The sequence below is a fragment of the Xyrauchen texanus genome, chromosome 24 (genome assembly GCF_025860055.1).
Source record: "Xyrauchen texanus isolate HMW12.3.18 chromosome 24, RBS_HiC_50CHRs, whole genome shotgun sequence".
In the NCBI taxonomy this organism is placed as follows: domain Eukaryota; kingdom Metazoa; phylum Chordata; class Actinopteri; order Cypriniformes; family Catostomidae; genus Xyrauchen; species Xyrauchen texanus.
In genome coordinates, this window is record NC_068299.1 from 12658936 (window position 1) to 12681663 (window position 22728).

A 22728-nucleotide genomic window follows, 5' to 3' on the forward strand; every position below is an offset into this window, starting at 1 on the left:
AGACCATTGTGTGTGTTTTTTTTGTTTTTTTTTTTTTTCAACTTTTACCATAATCAGATTTTTCATAAATGATTTAGGGAGGGGTTTGTTTTTGGTAGTTCAGGGAATAGACACAGTCTCTATGTGATATCTAGGCGATACAGTCTCCATGTGTTGTTGTCTCTGTGTGACGTCTCAAGGCAGCAAGTAGACTTTTGGATTTGCCAGTTTTTCTGCTTCCCGATCAGGGCCCCAGTTTGTCAAAAGTAGCACATATATAAAGTAAACTTATTATATTGTAAATATTTTAAACATTTAAGACACTTATATCGTTATTCTTTTTTTGTCAATACTTAATAAATAAAAAAAGAACACTTGTCAACACAACTGTAATTGGATTTCAAAAACAGCTGCTAAGGGAGTCACAGTAAATTTAGCATCTTTCTTTCTTCTGACTGCCATAATCCACTGCTTTGATTTTTTTTTTTTCCTCTTTTGTAAAGTCATGGAAATGTAATAGTGGATTTTTTTTTAATAGCTGGAGCAAAATGACAATGCAAAAATTATTTTTGTTATTTTTGCATGTATTTTTATTGAAGTTCACCCTGACATAGTTGACTTCTGCATTCCAAAACAAGAGATGTGAAAGGGGTCTATTTACTGTAGCAAACGGGCACATTAATAAAGAATGTTTATTGGCAAAAGTCAAAGTTTAAATTATACTATGACAAAACTTGAACAAACAGCCCCATATTCTCTAAGAAGGCCATAGGAAACAACATAAATAATAGTTCCTCACTCAAGGATAAAAAGCAACCAAGAGGAACCTTCTCCAGTTTCCTTAATCCTCACCTTTCGTCATCCCAAGCAATGGCGACAAATTGCCAATTCTCACTGGGAACAACGGTCGCTAATGGAAGGAGAAGCTCAAGTGAGAGGTATACGCAAGCCATCAGCGCTAAACTGTTCCCCTCATTTACTTGTCAACGTTCCATTCCTGTCTGCCTTTGAGCCGTTCTTCACAAAGACTAGGGACACATCTGATACAGCAATCACACAAGTGCTCGAAAAAGAAAGAAAAAACACTGAGGCACACAGACGCTTCTGAGGTGTTAAGAAAAACACCTCCAGATCTGAGAGGAGGACTCAAATTTCATTATGGGCACAAGGTTCAAAGCCAAAGTCTTAAACACTTGAGTTAAAAGAGAGACACACAACAATCTATAATGTTCTTCTTCCTTTTCACAAATACTACAACACTGACTGATGGCTAAAGAAAGTTGCTATGGCATTTGGTAACACATAATAATGCCTCTATGTTGTTTCACAGTGCCTAAAAACAATTCTGTCCTTATTTATTCACCCTTGTGCTATTACAAACAGTTTGTTGTTATTATTATTCCAGGGAACACAAAACCTTTCAACAGTTCTGATCCATAAAGTGACAATTCATAGTCACCATGTCTGTCAGATTTAAAAAAACGAATAAATAATATTTAAATATAAAAATATATATAAATAAATAAAAATAGTCTTTACTTGGACTCATTATGTGTGGATACTTTGTACAGAGTTGTTCACTGAAATTCTTCCCCTTTGCCCTAGCTATAAAATCTAACATGGATGTAAGACAACATCAAAACATTATTGGTTCTAGCATGTCTTATGCCTAAACAACATTGATGCCAAACTTAATGGTAATTTTCAACTGACATTTTGACTTGGAATATAGCACAAATTAGTCATATGGACTACTTTTACGCTTTGTTTTTTATTATTAGAATTATCTTTTCTTTTTACATTTTTACACAATAACAGCATGAAGGCTTAGAATGGCATGAGATAAATAATGCCAGAATTGTTATTTTTGAGTGAACAACAATTCAAATCACTTTTCAATGTTCTGTGGAAGCCACTTGGTATTCAATATTTCAAGGTTCATAATGATTTTCCTCCATTTAAAAATACTGCTCAAATGTTTAACAAGAACATGAGACTGAAGCTGTATACACTGGTGTATTCCCACTGTAGCTACACCATAAGTCAAACCCAGGTGAGACGTGTCGTAAAAAAAGCACAAAGTGCATTGTTTGAGCTTAGTTTAGAGAACATGAAAACACAATGGGCTCCTTCTCCAGCACTGATTCACAGCAGATGTGCAGTAAAGTTTTCAGTGTATGCTGTTTGAAATGGCAGCAACAGCGCAAGTTTTTATGAGGACTAGTAAATAGCAGTTTCTGTCAACTCTAAAAACAAGAAATGAGGAAATGGAGACAAAGAAAATAATTTAGTGGATTTAGCTCAATTAAGACCAACACTGATTAAAAATTGATCCAGGAGAAGCCTATTTCCATTATTTTTGCTTCATAAAAATTCATGAAAACTGAAAATGAACAAAAGGCACAGACTGTTGTTTGGCACCAAGCATACAAAATTATAAACTTCATGTGAACAGCTTTAATCATTGCCAAACTAGACTTCCTGAAATCTAGCCAAACCAGTGTGATTAAACAGGTCTGTGATGACTAACAATGCTTTATCAACCTTATCTATAATTTCCATGTGTGTGTGTTGTGTCAGCAAATCTTTAATGTCATTAGGCATTGCATCCTCTCTGAGGAGCGAAACAAACAAAAACCTCCGGCAAGCTTCCGTTGATAACAAAGAATATAAAATCAACTGCCACGACAAAGCGCAAGGACTGACGTACATTTTAATGGTGGAGACTTTTTGCAAAGAGAATGTCCTCAAGAGACATTCGCACAGCTGAATTCCTACTGTGAGGGAGAGGCTTCTATATTTGAAAGGGAGTGAGAAGATTGTTGTTTGGCTAATTACAGATTTAGAGCTGAAATAGTAAAATGGTGGAGAGGAAGAAAGCGAGATGCTTGAGTGAGTTACATTATAGTGTTAGAGTGGCAAAACTGTGGATGCATTGTGTGCTGATGGCATCTTTTATCTGTCTCAATACTGATAGGGCTAAAAGAGCATTTTGGGAAAAGGGGGGGTGGGGGGGCAATCTAATCTGATCAGAGACCATTGTTTCGAAGCTCATTAACCGCTGGGGGTCCAGAGGCGTCCTCACAGTCGACAAGTCAACCCCAACCCACCCCCCCATGGCCTCAACCAACCACCCCACCCCTCCCTCTATACTTGCGGCCAAGACAAGAGTGGCCTTAGAAAAACAAGTGACAAACACAAAGGGAAAAAAAGAGAAGACAACTCAAGAGGGCCATTTGTGAGAATTTGCTCATTCCTCACAAATACACAAGAGTGCTGACCGCTGACTCAGGCCTCTGGTTCGGGTTCGAACAGCAGGAAGTCAGTTTGGTTAGGCTGTTGTTATATAGAAGATTCCTTGTCTCCAAAGAGCAAGGGAAGTTAATGCTAAACATCTGGCTTTTTATTTTGTTTTAGAGGAGAAAGGGGTTAGAGAGAAGACCGTATTGACTTGTCATGTAAGGTAGTGTCCCATCTCAAAATGGGGTGGTTGTAAAGTAAAATATGTTAGCAGCCTAGGCAGGAAATAATTTAGCTCCACTCTATCATGCTGCCATAACAAGGGTATTTTAACATGGTGCTGGGCCCCATTCTCCAATCCACATTTTTGCCATATTGCAGAGGTCTCTTAGGAAGTGGCAGAGAGGATGAGAAGTCAACAGCAGAGAGATCACTACTAATTACCCGTGGTGAATGTTTATGGAAATGGAGCAGAAGGATATAGAAAAAAGAAGACACAAAGCAGATATTTGGCACAAGCTGTTCCATGTTGTCTTTAATTTGGCATGGGTTCAGGACAGTGAGCCCTTCAACTATGCTTTCTGGGCACAGAATGTGTGTGGGTTTACTTTGGGGACTATTTTGTCCCCATAATTTAGCTAAATTTGACAATACCTCTCTTTCAGGGACATTTCCAATTGGAAAATTATAAATGACGGACAGACAAAAAGATTGATGGATGGATGATTGGCTTTGTGTTAAAATATTAGATGGATGGATAGCTTTATATTAAAATACTAGATGCATGTGTACTTAATAAGCCATCCTTTGGGGATGAAACAGCTAAAAATACAACAAGTTTTGGAGACATGCTCATTTTGAAGACATCCAGCAAATGTATATGCTTTTGGTTCATAAATACAAAAATAATGTTTTCTATTTTAAATTTACAAAAAAATGTTATAGGGTTAGAGTTAGTATGTAGTAATTCTAATTAGCTTATTAAAAAACAATAGAAGTCAATGATATGTCCCCATTTTAGCTAGGTAAACAGGAGTATGTGTGTGTGCGACACAAGAAAAATACTCCCAGAGCTGGACAGCACAGCACTGAGCTCAGGATTGTTTGTTTGAGAAAGGGCCAAGGGCATGAAATACACACTTGAGGTTTAAAGATCAGAATGACAAACCCTTCTTCAAGTCTTTGAAATGAGCAACTTATGGCATGGCTTTGATTTTGACACACTCACACCGTAAAATTCCATTCACACGAACAGCACCATATAAGAAACGTACAACAGTAAACAAAAGTCAAATTTAATGCAACTTATTTGCTTGTCACGCCAAGTATGTTCCATGAACATCCTTGAAAGCAGAGGTCAGACATTCTCCAGACATGGGTCCACTTATAGAGTCTGAACTACAAACGCGCTTGTTAGCACTTAACCGCATCAAGTGCTTTAATAAACTTAGCTATGCTCGTCTTATCCTTAACTGCAACCAACGAGAGGAGAGGAGCAAGAGTAGAAGGGTTTGAGTTCATTCAAAGCCATGTCTGTTGTCAAAACACATTGAGATGGAGGAGATAAAGAAAATGGCACCTTTTGGAACGATGAGGAACCCTCATACTCCCAAACAACAGATGACCCTAGCCATAGGCTCCCCAAACAATATACAAAAAAAAAAACGGTAATCGGACCCTCTCAAGGCCCTCCGCTGGGGCCCTTTGTATGCCTAAGAGTCAATCAAGGGCCGATGACAGACAGAGCCTAGTCAGATTTAGGAGAGAAAAGTGCCGGAAGGGTCGGATGCAGGGGCCAGAGTTGTGATTCGCCCCGGGGTGGGGGACAGATGTGCCACTGCCCACGATGTCTTGCAGTGACCTCTTGTCACCTACGACTGTCCCTGCTTCTCCACCTTTGACCCTTAAAAGCATGACACCTAGACCTGCAGTAAAGGTCCACAGTGGGTAGCACATTTACTTAACTGCCCTCTTTCAAGAGAAGAGATTATTGTGAAGCTATAGAACAACATATTGTACATGATCAAGAACAGTGTTGAATGCAAATAAACACTTTACAATAAGGTTCTATTCGCAATCATTAGTTAGTACATTAGGTTTTCATAAACCAACAATGATTAATGAATTATTACAGCATTTATTAATCTTTGTTAATGTTATCAAAATCCTATTTCTTATCATATTCCATCAAGTACCAGTATACTATATACCAGTGTAAGATACTTCCCCCATAGCAGTGAAGCAATAAACAACAACAAAAACTGTAAAAGTGGTCTACCTTCTACTGAGTGCTGTTTGGCACATGATAAAAGTTTAAGTTGTGACCATTTTAGCAAACAAGCAGAAGCCACACAGGTGTAAAAGCAGGTCAACCCTCTGCCTTATCTATTCAACTGAAGGCCACCAGCATTTGATCACTGGTTGACCCAAGCTATGACAGGTTGATCAGTTGCTTTAATGGAAAAACAAATAAGCAAAGACAGGGAAAAGTGAAAGGAAAGCATGCCAGAAAAATGATATGCCAATAACAAAAAAAAAAATTATAATTTGATTCATCATAAGAATTGTGTCACATAGGAGTACTAGTATGTGATCTACATTTCCAAACTGAAAAGCCATCATTAACCACAAGGTGGGGAATATACTGCATCAAGGTATTGTTGATGTGTAACATGTCCATTAACTTTCTTTGTAATGATCATCAATATTTCAGGGAAATTTGTTATGAATCAGGGCTCCTTGCTGCAACTAAATGGTTGCATTTTGCTGCCATTTTGCCCACTGGTGTGACTAAATTCTGTTATAGGTTGCACTGGTGCAACTACTGAGTTGGTCAATTCACCCTCTTTCTCTCTCTGTTCATGCGCTTCTGTGTTCCGTAAGTGATATAAAACAGTAAACATATCAAAAGTGGAACTAAATAGCCCTATCCGCTACCCAGATCAATAGTCATGTCTAGAAGGGATCCCTCCCTTGTCAAACTCATGATATTCTCACACGGCATAGCATAACTACGAGGAGTGCTAGTAAAGGATCATTTTAAATTGTATGTTTTGATGAATAGTCATTCTTGACAGCCAATTCAAGTAGTAAAATAAATATTTAACTCTACATCTGCTACTGTCGGACATGAGGTATTGTTGGTCACTGGAGAAGTACATCAATCAGTTCTTCTGTTAAGCATTTGACTGGGTGGTCTAGTGGTAACTAATTCACCCTTTTGCGCTAGAGGTTCTGGGTTCTACTTTACCCATATAAAACTTTATATTTAAATAAAACAAAGATTGCATCCGCACCTCAGTGGACGTATAGGTTGAGTGAGAACATATTTGTAAGCCTTTTTATTTGCGATTCGACTGGGAAGGTGCGCGTTGCAGAACAAAGTGCGCTCACTGCCCATTCTCGTTTTCCCCAAATACGTCAGTGCGGCACATATGTTGCTATCTTCTTATTAATGTATAACACATATGATGTTTTTAAAATTAAAAGCAGTTTATGAGCATGTCATAATTTTACCCCGAACAAACCTTATACTCAACACTCTGACCTTTATAGTGACCAAATCACAGCGAGGAAATCAACTTTATATCAATAGTATTTATTATTATTATATAGTACTAAATCAAAATATTAAGAATGGAGTAACCTAATGGGGAAAACTGGGTCAAGAGGCAGATCTGAACCCAGGTTGTCTGAACTGAAAAAAAAACACATGCATACCCTTTTTACAGACTCGCAAAGATGCAGTTTGTCTTTACTTTCTGTTTCCACCAGATTATTTGAGCGCAAGTAGCTGCACTGTGTGGCAGGTATGTACAACTAGTGTGATTAGTCACTCTGAAATAATAGCAATAATGTTATATTATTTATATTATTGAAGTTTTTAATGCTCTCTATCATTAATACGCTGAGGTGAGCAACAAAAGCACCATAGCATCATAATAGAATGCGCATGTGTGAGAACTTGACGAGAAAGGGTTCCCTTCTAGACATGACCCAGATGAACAGACTGAGCAGCATGAGCGTAAATCATTACAGCGCTGCGAGAACCAGTGAGAAGCACAGTGCGAGTCGCAGAAACCATCTGATTTCAGCACGGAATTCTCCAGAGCAAACCTCTATGAAAACCCACGGTGAGTAAATCAGTTTAAAACCACTTTAAACGGCCCGACATTCTACAAAGCACTGACCAGGTGAACAGGAAAACATTGAAAGTAATGCACAAACATAAATTAGAACACTTTTACACATCACCACCATAAACAATTATCATGTATTTACTATAGTAGCACTAACTGCATTAACTAATACTTTAGGCAAAAAATATATCGATAATAAATACTATATTACTAATACAGCTCTAATAAATGTATAATTTGCTCCAATAAGGGAATATCACACATTTTTGTTACCACTATGGCAGTTTCTAAATGTTAATATTTTGTATTTATAATTTTACATGTATTTAGGGTACTGTTTTTAAATACAGAAATGACATAGTTTGTTTTATACTCTTCGTTTTTACGTTTGGTTCCCATGGTCTTGTTACAAATGATACTGTTAAAAAAAAGTGATGACTGAACCTTTATTGATAAGAAACAGATGAAAGGAGCCCCAACTCAGTCGCACTGTCAGAATAATTTAGCCCTAAATAAATTAGGCGTTAACTTTTTACCTTTTATAGATGTTAGATAACCTTACTGTTGTTAATACCAGTATAATCATTTTTTTACATATACATCCCAACTCAAAATTATTGTCTTAATATACGAGCATGCCGGTGAGACATAATATATAATATTATTGAAAACTGCTCTTATTTTTGTAATATAATCATTATTATTATTCACTATAATGATCACTATAATCTTGCTTTTATTTTTGGTCTCTGTCTAATTTTTTTGTATTTATTTATTTTTTTTATTGTGTAGCCCCAAAACTACTGGCGCCCAGTGAATGTAAAAGGAACGTGAATATTTTAGGTGCTTTGGTCCCGCAGTGTGACAAAATTATTTTTGAAAGTACATATCCTCATGTACAGTAGTTTCCTAATTAATATGGTCATAAAACTGCTTGCACAATAATTAGAGAATTAGAGTGTAGCATTCCACACCACAGGACGTCAACATCCCATCTGCCAAAAAAATGGATCAGAAAAACTGCTAATTCAAAGGCAGCAGAGAGGTGCGTTCAGGTCAGGATGGAACCGACTGTACAAAGGTCGTCAAAAGCCCTTTGGAGACGATGACACACAGTCTGTACAGCTGCTTTATGAGGGAGCAAACTCACCATTTGGAGGCACTTTAATACTTAATAAGCATAATGAGGCTGAACAGAACGTCTGACTTCCGAGCTTAAAAATTCATAATGTGATGTGAAACTCAGAAGCCATTTACGCCACTCTCTCTTACACAGACAGACCACTAAAAGAAAGAGAGAGAGATAGAGAGAGAGCATTGCTTGGATTTAAATAAATGCACACCAACAGCTGATAAATTTATATGCCTTTTCTCTGCATCTTACACATATAAACCCCTATTACTTAATTGTCACACACACACACACACACACACACACACACACACACACACACACACGCGCGCACACACACACACACCTCATCTAAATAATGCTTCTGGTGGCCTTCTCAACGCAAACACGTAAAGTGCCCAATCAATCTGTTCAACACTCATTTTCCTTACTCCTGCTCCCCCTAGTGGGACTACAGTCCACATTCTGATATGCGAGGGGGAGAGAGAGAGTGAGTCAAAGGAAAGGAAGAGAGGCAGAGCTGCAAGCTCCGCCCCCAGATGACATCAGCGCTGTGTTGAGGCAGAGCTGGAGGAAGATGCAACCTCACACTTGTAGTGAGCTCCAGGCAGCTGACCAGCTCCGCGGTCTCCTCTATCTTGTCTTTCTCTCTTTCTGAGCCAAAGGAGTGTGTGTGTGTGCTCAAGTGTGTGTGGAAATAAAAACACACCCTGCTACCACTGGTGCTACTGAGCCTTTCTGACACGGGGCTCTTTTTTGGGGAATTGAAATCATCTATCCAACATATTGGATTTATCCTGCGGAGTGACTTTTTTCTGTGAGGATATACATTTTTGATTTTCCCTTTTTGAATAACTGCTTTGGCTGGTAAGTCTGTTTTGTTTTGGGCTGTTTTTAACCACTTCCCTTCTGAAAACCATCGTCTCAAGGTGGTCAAAAACCTTCAAATTATGCATTTAGAACAAATCTGCATATTTCACTTACATAGGCAAAGCATAGGATACATTCAGAGTCACTTACAAAGCTTCAAGTTTGCTTCGGAACTTTCAGATTTCTAGTCATTTGTTTGCACTACCAGTTATTGCATTTTATCTCGACTGTAGAAAGACCCATGGGGATTTGAAGGGAATGTTACAGCAATTGGAACACACACAAGTAGAGTGGCGATTAAATCCAATAGGGTAGAATATAAGAGCACCTCATTTGCAATTTAGGAATCGATGCGCATCTCAAACAATTCAAAACATTTTAAGCGCAGTTGCATGCAGAATAAACGCACCAAAGACGCATAACTTTCCTTTTCATCCTCCGCTAAATCGTCAGACCGAATACAATCTGCAAGGATTTATCTTTTTTTTTTTTTTCTTAAGTGGGGAAAATAATTAAAAAAAAATAACAACCCTGTTTGGGGGAAAACGCGATGCAGATTTATTTTTTTACAGCGCGCAGTCAGCGAGAACACAAACTTTACTTTTCGTCTTAAATCGAATGTTCTTTTACGAGAAGGGTATTACGAACTAAACGATCAGATGTCGATTAAAAATTGAAAGATGTCTAGCCTACTAAATAATGACGAACCTGAGCTGTGGAACCGCGACGAGCGAGTGATTTGAATAAAGAATTGGCGAAACAGGGGGATACGGAGCCTGGCATCCACAGGGGCCGTTCATAACGCGTTTTTGCGAAAAATAAAAAGACGCCCCGTAACTAATAGAAACGGCCAAATACGTCCTTCCAACGCGTTTACAACATTTAAAAAAAAAAAAAAAAAAACGTTAACAAAATAAATAATAAAAAAAAAAAATTAAAAAAAAAAAAAACGCAGGCGGACGCAAAAACGCGTTCGGTGTCCCCAAGTACACTGCAAGCGAGCGACGAGACGATAGCCTAGAACTCAGCCATTATCATCAACGAACGATTGGTTGCGCGCTTGCAATACACACAGCATAGTCCGTTATTATGAAGCGTTCTAAATTTTCCCGCGATTGTTTTAACGTAAAGATTACCTTGTAATAAATCTGCGCCTTGCTTTACAGTGTGTGTGTGTGTGTGGAGGGGAGGGGCGGGTGTTTATGTTACTGATTTGTAATTACAAGGGTATTATGCTAAAGGTGTGGTTTATGAAGACATTTCTAGTGTCCCCATAATTCAGATCGCTTAAAAAAACAGGGATAGAATCTATAGTTCGTACAGTGTTAAAATCATTATGTCTATGAAGAGTAGTCATAAGGATAGCCGCACCGACGTGTGTGTGTGTGTGTGTGTGTCACAGTAATGAGATCTAAGGCTGTCAGCTGCTTCAAGATTTACCCATCAAACGAATTTTCTCTTTTAAGTATACCCTTACAAGTAATCTGAAGATAAGCCTTCTTATCTGTTAGTATGAAAACTTAAGATTGAAATAATAGTTTTGAGCAGATAAAAAGAGAGCGCGACTGTAAAATGATGATAACAACCCATGCCTTCAGATTTAGCCTGATTTAATCATTTTATAAGCCTAAATATATCCACACTGTAAAAGTCTGAGTTTACGGTATGAAAGATTCAAGTTAACGTTCTTTTTGAATCTTTATTTGATCACACACTTTTACTTCTAAAGATCAAGTTATTTCTCCCCAGCTTTTAAGTTTCATATGTGCAAATACACTAAAAAGACAGTGTGTATTCGAAGAGGTTTGTTATTTTAGCATAATAATACCTGACCAACACAAATGGGCTGTTTTGACTAAGTAAAGAGGGTGATAAAATGAACTAATACATTGTTCTTTGTTAGACGTGTCAAAGCACTTTGGCCTTCTTTTCACTTAAAAAATTTGCATGAGCGGTTTTCAAACACCACACCTCAGAGTTTTAAAATAAATGAAACATACCACAAAGACCAGTCTTCCTTAAGATACCAATAGGCAGGAATGTCACATTTTCTATATTTCAATACAAAAACACAAGCATCAATGCAGTATATGTTTACTGGCAGCCAGATGGACAGCACTCTTTGTTCCCAGCTACAAATGCCTGAGGCTAAACCCAGTGGTCCGTGGCATTCGCTGAGAGTCAACATTAAATGGTCACGTCTTTCAGGCCTTTATAAAAAAGTCTGTCACCCTTTTGTGCCAAGGACAAAACCAAATCGTCTAGTAGAATTCTTCACTCATGTTGGCAGACAACCTCTGACCTCGGTGAAGCCGTTCATTAAAATGAACCTTCGAAATATAGCCTAGATGTTCTTTTTCTGAAACGTAAAATGACCTATTTTTAAAACTCCCTCTAAAATATACTTTCCTAAATGACATTGATTACGTAGCAAATTACTGTAAGAAAGTGCAAACAGAAAAGGCTTTCATGAGGATACAATTTACCCCCTTTGGGGTGGAAACAAGTAAAGTGCAGTGCTGTAAATCAAACCAAGTCTTTTTGCCCTTGTCCAGAAACTGCTGCCCCTTGCACCCTGGCAGGGGGTACAAATGTGGTAATTAAAGCGCTAGCTCAGCCTCCAAGTGTGTGTGTGTGTCTGTGTATCTGCCAGGCTCAGGCCTGATACAGCAGCACTTACCACCCCCAAGTGGGGAAAAACAGTGCAGCTGCCGCAAACCACTCTCTTTTCAGTGCAGTACAAAAGAAAGAGACCCCCTGTCTCCCCTAGAATACACTCTTGCTGTCTGAACGCCAGCAAGGGACAAACCTGCATATCATCTGTCCCAAAACCGCACACAGAGGGGAACCTCTAACACAATAGCCAGCTCTTAAATTAATGCTTAAACCATGTCTAAACCGTCATTCTCTTTCCAAATATGTGAGCAGAAATGTTTCATCTCTCGGCCCACTAGGTTTCCGGGCTTGATATGCTTCAACATAACATTATACAACATAACAAAGAGAGGCATTTAGTTCCAATCCTGCATGGGGTACAGAATCTATTATCTATTTAAAAAGACAGAGCCGTTTTTCATAATCATAGCTCAGGACCTTCCAATAAAGATTGCAGTGGAAATGTAATTTAATCCTAAATGCCTTCCTTCATGCATAGCAACTGATCAAACGTGACAGCATTTTTGGGATCTAATAGAAAACATCTCAGACATAAACGAATTTCCCCAAATGCAAAAGTACATCTTTGTTCAAAAATCTATAGATAAAGCATTAAACCATTAACATTAACTGATAATCATTTAAAATGAATATGTTTAATATAATGTGTACACACGTACTCTATATGCATTTACAAGTATTGCAGTTCAAAATGATCTTGATAGCCTTAAGGAAGATCTTGACCCTGTAATCAAATCTTTGTGCTGCTTTTAGAAAAGTACTCTTTTCTGTAGCTCTTTGAAACTAATACTTATACTAATACTAATACTCTTCACTTCTTGTTGCAGAATCACTTTCAGATAGCGTTTAAAACCAGGTACTTTTTTCCTTCTGCATTTTTAACCCTATTTCAGAGTGCTCTATCAACCATTGCACTCTGAACTTAAGACACTAAACAAACAAAGGTAGCTGTGGCTACAGTGGCTTTTTAACCAGGATGCTCGATTGAACATCATCAATACAGAGCAATGGAGCAGAAGCAGGCCCGGGTCATTAGAACGATCTCCTAATGGGAAACACGGCCTATTAGAACGATAGTGAGAGGTGTCCGTCACTTCACATTCCTTGGCTATGAGCAGTGGGGTGGGATGGGGGGCTGGAAGGTATAACCCAGGTGTTCTCAACGGGGGCAGTCAAAGGATGCTAGTGGGCACTGAGAGCAAATTAGTAGAGGGGGTCGCTAGGTTACAAATGGGGAGGCGCTTATCACTCATAATAATCAAATAATCAAAATTGTTTTTTTTATCTAGACTTGGAGTAGGCCTATATCAGTTGGTTCTCAATTATACGTGTTGGTACGCCTTTGTACCGCGGTTCATCTGATTTTGAAGTCTAGCGATGCATCTGAAGTATCTGGTTTAGCAGCGTCAAATACATAGGCAGAGGCACAACCATGGCTAATGCACCTGTATGGCTCTGTAGATGGATACATCTCAATGGAGAGCAGTGCAAGGCAAAGAAGTTGTGTTTTTACATACAGACCGGTCACAAGCTCTTAAACTCGCATCTCTGAGAGAATCAGTGTCAAGCAAGGCACGAGAGAGTAAACCATTTGAATTCAGCACAGAATTCTAAATCACCACCCTTGAATTTACTAGTCACACTAAGTGGACCTCAGGGAGAAATAGATTGATAATAAATATTATCATATCACTACTTCAGCTTTATTAAATTTGTCATAGGCTACATTAGGAGAGTGAGGGAATATAATGAATGTATGTTACAACTCATAAATATTTCTATTTTGTATTTATTAAATTATTAAATATGTATAGGTTTTTACATGTGTTTAGAGTAGTTCAAATGTTAATAATTAAAAAAATGCCATTGTTGTTTTATAGATATCATGTTAAATCTAACCATGCTAGTGAAGATCCATGCTTCCATGTGCTTGCTTACTATGGTCTTGTTACAAATACCATAAAACTATAAAAAGTAATGAATAAATGTACATTTAAATAGAAGAGAGTAAATCCTAAAACATAAATAGGCTAAAATATTTTTGTTTGAGTGTAAGAAAATATAACTGGTTTACTTTTTATAGATTACTTGTTATAGATAAACTTTTGTTGATACGAGTAAATTTACATCTGCTTCCAACTAAAAATCAATGCTGTAATGTAGAACGAGCATTTCAGTGGGACAAAATATACAATATTATTAGTCTTTTCACTTATTATTGAAATATATTATCACTTTTATTATTGGTTTCTTTCTTCGCATTTTCATTTTATAGGCCCCAGATATAGCCCTCTATCTGTTTGAATTCAAGAAACGCAAGGTTTGATCTCACATTCATGACCTGTAAGTCTGCTGAATGTATATTAACAAAACTTAGGCAATGCATCGAAGTTGCATCAAGCAAATTAGGCAAATATCACAAATACTGAGTTTTGTGTTTTATGCTTTTTTGTTCAACAAAGTCTCTGCTTTCAAATGATTGGGGGTAGGATGGCGTTCATCAAAAAATGTTGAGAACCACTGGTTTAACCAAATGTGAAAAAGCGAATAATTCTAAGTGAAAGGAGTTCAGTAAAGTATTATAGTGAAGGCCTGGGAAGGCCTGGGACCTTATGCTTGCCTTGTAGTGAACAATTCACTGAAGAGCACTGCCACAGTAGCTGGGGGAAACAAAGAAATAATAATGCATTCGACCATGCAGCCTGATCATGGTTTGCATGACTATCGAGATGCAGACCTCGTCCCTATATTTCTGTTTGACCTTTATGGCCATAACAGTCTATTGGCCAGCATATGACACTTGTGCTATTTCAAAAGTACGATCTTGTGAAAAACACAGCTACCTGTAAGTGAACCCTGTAGAGAACACTTTCCACAAGATATTTGGGCTTATTATAGTGAGAAAACCAAAGCGGCTTGTGTAAAAAGAATTCACAACTTTTTTCCTCCTGCTTCTGTGCTTGGCAATGATTTTGAATGTAATACATAATGTAGGAGCAATTCATCCTACACATTGGATACCAATCACTAACCAACTATTCACTATTCCTGCAAAGTACTTATTTTCTTGAATTTACATGGAATTTACTCTGTCTTGCTAAGCATACTAAAAGTGCCCTGTCACACATCACCTGTTAAAAGTTCTTAAAAGTATGGTCACAGCTGCCATTTCAGAGCTCGTGTTAATCTACTAATACAATACCAGGCGCACAGAGCACTTAGGCTCAACAGAAGGATGGGGTATATTATTAGACTGTCCTGGCGAGACCTGTAATCAAGTTACAGGGCCTTCAATTCCCTAATCTCTCCTTGTCATTGTTTACAACTGTTAAATGTTTCAGAGTTGCCTGGCATGTCCCCTTGTGTTGTACAGGAAGGTTACCATCAGCAGGTCACTGGAAGGGTTTTAGGCAAGGGCACACACCCAGACTGTCATTCGTTAGGTTTGGAGGTTAGAAATGTATGTTGTCACTCAGTGTAAGAGGAAAGTTGTACTGTGGGCAATTAGGGCACGGAAGGTGCAGCATGAACAACTCCTTGGGGCCACCGGAGGTGAGCTGCATGAGAATCCCGTTTGAATATTTAGGAGTGCGTGAGATGAGCTATGCCATGTTCATCTGACATGTACATTTTTGAGCAGTGCGAGAGGGTTGCATTCAGGTGCTGGCGGACCAGTCGCAGGAATCTTTGCTGCCTGCTCAGCACCTCAGCAACAATAAGCTTCACATTTATAAAGCCACAATGGTGATTGTACCCTTCTTATTTTTACCCTCACCCTCTCCTTCTTGAGCATTTTCTTCTTTAGGCAGAATCAGCCACTTTGAAACCTTAGAAAGTGCAGCCTGTATGGGGAATTTAGCGTGGCAGGAGGGAGCAGTCTTCAGACATTGTCACAGATTGTTTCCTTTCTAATGCAAAAGGAATTCTTTTCTCCCATTTCCTCAGAGAGGATTGGGAGGGGTGACGGTGTTCGGGTTAGTGGCTGACAGCGCAATGAACATGGTTAGCCTGCATCACAGGCTTAAAGCAACGAAAAAGAAAGGTTTATATAAAAATCTTCAACATCTCCACTAATCCAGGTTTCACAAACAGTGTCCACTATCAAAAGGACTGCAGCCCTGGGCATTTTTTTTTTTAACCAGAGGCATATAAATCCCCTCATATATAGAAACCCAATAAGCTTAGGGGACTTTCAAATTCCAGTTTCAACCACATAGCCATCTCACCTTCTCTCTCTCCCATCTGATAACGGTCTTAAATGCAGTGGTCCAATCTGCAGAGAATCTGTGGTCTACTTTATATTAGGTGTTTGTAAAAATAGGAAACAAATGAAATTGCAAAAATATTTTCCCCCAATAATAGAAGAGCCATCTGTTTACGTCAACCGGCACATTGTTGATGACAGCATGAAACTGCTCTATTCGAAAGACAATTGCAGGTGGCTGCATCGTTATCTGACTCAATATCAGCCTTGGCACGATCATCAGTATTAAATAAACACCACCTAACAGCATATTATGCATAGTCAATAACTCATCCTCAACAAGGCCACATACCATTCTTACCTTTATCCGACATTAATGACGTTTTTCAATCGATATTGACATGCTTTCAATAATACAGAATTTGCTCTTATTGGCTCTTGTTTTTCCTCTCTTTGCTGGTAGGAAGTTTAGCATGTGAGAAGGAGTGGGCGTCTGCACGTCAAGCACAGGTTTCGTGAAACGAGAGCCAGAGAGGCGGAGTGCTATTGCAGCACAGAAGATTCTGCTTACAAGCCACTAGGCTGGATACTTTATTCATGTTCGGGCCAGGAGCAAGGCTACAGGATCCCAGGCTGACTTTAGGGCAGGACTTCAGAACCGAACCACCCTGGATTTGAGCCCACAGTACTGCAGGCAGACAGGGCTCAGTCCGATTTATGGCTTTAACACCATGACCAGTCTGCTTCAGGAGATACAGGAGCAGTTAACTTCTGATAGAGGACTCTGCTTTACAAACAAAAGGGCCTGATTAGGGAGCGCAACTTATATGGCGACAAAATAAGGGGTTTTTGCACGTAGTAGGGACCTTACTTTTTTGTTTTAGTCATTTTTTTTGTAGTTAAATATTGCACTGAATCACATGCCTGCACAGGAGATGGCTGCCTAAGGTCTGTGTGAATGCAGAGGGGCTTTATTTATGGTTTTATCTACCATGGCAAAGCCTTTGATTGCATGAACTGTGGACACTGCAATACAAGACAGGAGGTCAGCGGTACAAACAAGGATCAGTTCGACAAATACCAGCTTGGTCAGGATATAACCAAAGCCCTTTGACAAGACAGACAAACATCTTCTAAAAGAACTGAAAGAGGCGCTTAAAGCCTCATTGGATTTTGGGCTGCATCAGAGGATTAACCGTCATTTCTAAATCAGGTATGACAAATATGGATGCTTGTGTCTTGCTGTGCTTAGATGTGTTTCTTCTAATAATAGATCTGTGGGATACAGGTCACAAGGAGATTGTGAAATTTAAGTCATAGATCAGAACTAAGCTACTTTAAATAAAAAGAGGCAGGCACACTTCAGTAGCTTCAGAAAATGATATGCACTGTAGAAAATCAGTCTGTAATTTAGGCGTTGGCTAGATTAAGTTTGTCTTGATATTTTTTTGTCATCTCCCATGGTCCCTCATTAAAAATATATGTCATGTGAATTGGACTGTCCTCACTGTTTGATGGCAATGTCAATTTCCACAAAATTTAGTCATGTCTTTACAACTAATCTAATTTTGTCAGGTAAAACTCATAACACTTCTCATTTCCTTTTAAGTAGCAATCTTCCACACCCTTTGAAAACTAGGATTACTCCGACATGTCCTACAGTGGATACAGATTCTGCAGAAAGTCATGGCAAAAAAGCAAGCAAACAATTAATGCAACAAGGCCTGACTTTGTTCTACCAGGACAGTTTTCAGCAATAAAAAGCAGCCTTAAAATGCACTGGCTAACTGCAGAAATGTGTAAATCAACAAGAGCATGCGATTACATTACACACAGAAAAAGATAAAAACCTCTAGCACACAGGCATTTCATTCAATAAAATCTTGTGGGTTTAAGGATTTGTTATCTATATCCACGGCTGATTGGGAATATCCTTTCACTTCAGTTAGACTTGCTTTTGAACCCCTGAGTTATCCTTTTGCCTCCGCTTTTTCTCTCTAATCCCTCTTTCTTTCTTTTCATTAATTTGTACTGTTTTGATATATCCTGAAAAATGATTTAAATCAAGATAAACACCCCAGGCATGTCTCGCTACCATAGTTTTTTCATTTGTTCAAGTCATTGGAATTTTAAATAGCCTCTTTTCATTAATTCAACAGCAGAAATATATAATTCTTTGTCTTAAATCAAATCATTTACTTTGAAAAAGGCACTGCAGGCACCATACATAATAAAGCTATTATTTAGAGCAGGGCTTTGCCTTTTATTCAGAATGTCTGAAACTTTTCTTTTTTCTCCAAAGGCAACAACCAGAAAGAGGACATTAGCAATGGCATGGAAATACAAGTCCATCTTTGCCCTTTTCATCAGAGTCGGGCTTTTGCTCAGCCTGGCCAATCCATTGCTGACCTCAGCTTCCTGCCCCTCGCAGTGCCGGTGTGATGGTACTTTCATCTACTGCAATGACCGAGATTTGACTTCCATCCCCTCAGGCATCCCAGAGAATGCTACAGTACTTTTCCTCCAGAATAACCGCATCAAAAGTGCAGGCATCCCAACAGATCTGCGTCGACTAAATCAAGTCGAAAAAATCTACCTGTACTGCAACAACCTGGATGAGTTTCCCACCAACCTGCCACTGAATGTCAAGGAACTTCATTTGCAGGAGAATAATATCCGGATGATAACCAATGCCTTCCTGGCACAGATTCCCTTTATTGAGGAATTACACCTTGATGACAATTCAGTGTCAGCGGTCAGCATCGAAGAGGGTGCTTTCCGGGACAGCAACCACTTGAGACTGCTCTTCCTGTCACGGAACCACCTCAGCACGATACCGCCTGGTCTGCCAATGACTATAGAAGAGCTTCGCTTTGACGACAACCGTATCTCATCTATCTCTGAATCATCCCTGCAGGACCTTATAAACCTGAAACGACTAGTTTTGGATGGTAACCTGCTGAACAACAGGGGCATTGGGGAGATGGCCTTAGTGAATTTAGTCAACCTGACAGAGCTTTCATTGGTACGGAACTCCCTTACGTCCCCACCTGCCAACCTGCCGGGAATGAGCCTAGAGAAGCTAAATCTTCAAGACAACCACATCAACCACGTGCCAGCAGGTGCCTTTGCTTTTCTGCGACAACTGTACCGCTTGGATTTGTCAGGCAACAAATTGAGCAGCCTGCCTATGGGGGTATTTGATGACCTGGATAACCTTACCCAGCTGCTGTTGCGCAACAACCCCTGGTACTGTAACTGCAGGATGAAGTGGGTACGAGACTGGCTGCGAAGTCTTCCATCTAAAGTCAATGTGCGTGGCTTCATGTGCCAGGGCCCTGACAATGTCAAAGGTATGGCTATCAAGGATCTATCAACAGAACTGTTTGGCTGCTCTGAAACAGAGGTTTCAACAACATATGAGACCAGCACAGTTTCTAACACACTACCACCTTCTCGACCCCAGTGGCCCTCTTATGTGACAAAAAGACCTGTGGTTAAGGGGTCAGAGCTGGGTAGAAACTATCGTAGCACTACACCATCCAGTCGAAAGATCATAACGATAAGTGTCAAATCCAGTAGCGCTGAGACAGTGCACATTTCTTGGAGAGTATCTCAGCCCATGACTGCCCTGAGGCTCAGTTGGCTAAAGCTGGGCCACAGTCCTGCTTTTGGATCCATAACTGAGACCATTGTGCAAGGGGAAAGAACAGAGTACCTGCTTACAGCTCTGGAGCCTGAATCCTCGTATCGGATATGCATGGTTCCCATGGAGACAAGCAACATTTACCTGTCAGATGAGACACCTGTTTGCATAGAAACCGAGACTGGCTCTCTCAAAGCATACAATCCCACCACAACCTTGAACAGGGAGCAGGAGAAAGAGCCTTACAAAAATTCCAATCTGCCTTTAGCTGCTATTATAGGAGGGGCTGTGGCCCTTTTGGCCATCATCATGTTGGCCCTGGTGTGCTGGTATGTCCATAGAAATGGTTCCTTATTTTCCAGGAACTGCACGTACAACAAAGGTCGAAGGAGGAAGGATGATTATGCCGAAGCTGGGACAAAGAAGGACAACTCCATTTTGGAGATTAGAGAGACCTCTTTTCAAATGATACCCATAAATCACATGCCGGTGTCTAAGGAGGAGTTTGTGATACACACAATTTTTCCTCCCAATGGCTTAAGCCTTTACAAGAGTCCACACAGTGACAACAGCATCAACAACAGAAGCTACAGAGACAGTGGAATACCAGATTCTGATTACTCTCATTCATGATAGTGTGCACAGATTACATAGACATTGTATTGTGAATGAGTGACTCAAAGACTGCTTGGTATTTTGCAAAACACTGGATTGAAAAGACTGAGAAAGCATCGTAATGTACATTTGCTATATAATTTATATTTAAGGACAATTTATTAAAAGGAGAAAAGGTTCCATTTGCAGGCCATCACTGATCCATCAGTGTGTGCTGCCACAAACTGCAATTCTATATTTTAGAAATTTGTAGTAATTTGTACTGTACTTCCTTTACTTATGGTTTAGACCAATTAAAAAATATTTGTGCTCTACTGAAATATGATGACTTGTCAACTGTGAAAGTGGGTTTTCATTGCTGTGTTGAACAATCAGATATTAGAAAACCATGTAGTATAAGCACAGGTAAAATTATGTTGCTGTCAAGCTATGTTGCTGTCAGTGGAATAAAAATACTACAAAAAAGACTGCAGGAATATAGGGCTTAGTTGATCAAAAGAATTAAAGACTAAAGTGTTTAATTCTGAGGAGGGCTGGCACACACTTATTGTGGTACCACAGAAACCTTGGGGTTTCGTGAGGAATCCCTGTTGCCCTTTTCAGAATGCTGTCAGGCTTTACGTCTCTGCAGTTTTTAGGAAGCAGATATTCATTATTTCCTCTCTGGCCTGGAGAGGCAGCAACACAGCACAGAATCCAAATCCTGTGCCTCAGCCAGACTGTTCTGCCCCAGCACACAGCAAACGAAGCACACAGATCAAATGAGAGGTTATTTTTCAGTCAAATCAGAGTGAACGGCTAAAACACAAGAAAAATCTTGATTTGTCCGTTCAAGTGAGCAAGGGGAAATTACATTTACCATATCCTCAGTAAAGTTAACCACATGCCATTCTAAACATTGCTCTCCAAAATAAACATTCTGGGCAGAAATAAATATGGCAAGGAATACATTTGGGCTCTTTTCTATTTGAAATATAAAGTGTCAACAATTTTTTTGTTCATATGATTCTTTGTATTATTTGATTTTTTTCTAGTTCAAGCCACTTTTAAGTTGCCACTGTTGAAAGTTAATTGTTCTTTACAACAGAAGACCAAAGTGCATTGTATGCCCTTTGGCCAGTCTTGTATGTGCCTTGATCCAATGCTTATTGTATTTAGCTTTTTCAAAAAAATAAATCAGTGACAACTTTTTTCATACACACTTGAATATGAAAGGATACTGGTCATATTGCAAAATAAAAGTGGATAAAACCCAACTCGGTGGTCTCCTTTCCCCAACAGATTTTTTCCAGTTTATTTTTAATCTCTCAAAGCTTAGCATGGACTATTCTCACAATCTTCATCTGAAGCATGCATAGGCTTCTTCACAGAGCAGCATCCACTTGGGGCTGCAAGTGCTCTTTTGTGTGGTTAAGCCGTGTATGACTTACTGATTGGCCCAAGAGGGAAATATCAGCGAGAATGGCACAGAAGCTAAATGAGGCCATTGGAGAGCTGCTGTGCTGGATTTGATGTATCCCGCAGCCACAGGGGGAGATGTACATATCTAATGGCTATATAGCATAAGGAGGATGGAACTGGCTCTGCTGGGGCACCCCACTTCCACAATGACTTGGGTAGAAATTACACAGGTATATATAGGCACCGAGCACGCCTCCAAAGTCCCTTTAAGACTGGAACAGCTCCTATTTACTTCAATGGGAAAAGACAGAATTCTTCACTGGTTAAGATTACATTAAAATAACATATGTTCAACACAAAATCTGACAACAATGGTATCATAATTTATTGTGCTGGTTCAGCTAATACGCATGCACATTCGACAAACAAATAACTGATTCTATAAAAATTCTATCAAAAAGGGGACTGGCTTTTTTTTTATATGTAAGGCTATATATATATATATATATATATCTTCCATTCATATGTAGTTTATGAGTAGATTGTCTGATACACATAGACTCAACATGTATGTGGGCCATGAGAGAGAAAACGTGCTGGGGCACAGATGCTCACACATAGATGCACACCCCAAGATTTAATTACAGTTCACGGTGCCTTTAAAAGCAACAAGTCAGATCCAAACCTTAAGTATACTTCAACCTACCCATGTTCCAAATATATCACATCAGCTTGAAATTAAAGTAAACACCCTCTGTGAGTGGCTGGTTCAGCATGGGTTCACATTTGTGAATGTTGTTGATGTTCCACAACTTGCCCTGTCATT

At 39.2% G+C, this 22728-nt stretch overlaps 2 protein-coding genes across 2 annotated transcripts in view; one reads left to right on the forward strand and one right to left on the reverse strand.

The window, feature by feature from the left end:
* Positions 1-22728, reverse strand: part of LOC127618298 (neurofilament medium polypeptide-like) — a 741913-nt gene that overhangs the window by 616111 nt on the left and 103074 nt on the right. The window lies entirely within an intron of this gene.
* Positions 9094-21751, forward strand: LOC127618274 (leucine-rich repeat transmembrane protein FLRT3-like). Its single transcript, XM_052090649.1, has 3 exons — positions 9094-9357; positions 16704-17453; positions 18543-21751. Exon 3 carries the CDS (start codon positions 18570-18572, stop codon positions 20517-20519), a length of 1950 nt encoding a protein of 649 aa, XP_051946609.1. The 5' UTR covers positions 9094-9357; positions 16704-17453; positions 18543-18569; the 3' UTR covers positions 20520-21751.

Excerpts from the sequence above, each read along its gene's own strand:
- LOC127618274 (XM_052090649.1), top strand. The coding sequence starts at position 18,570 with ATGGCATGGAAATACAAGTCCATCTTTGCCCTTTTCATCAGAGTCGGG.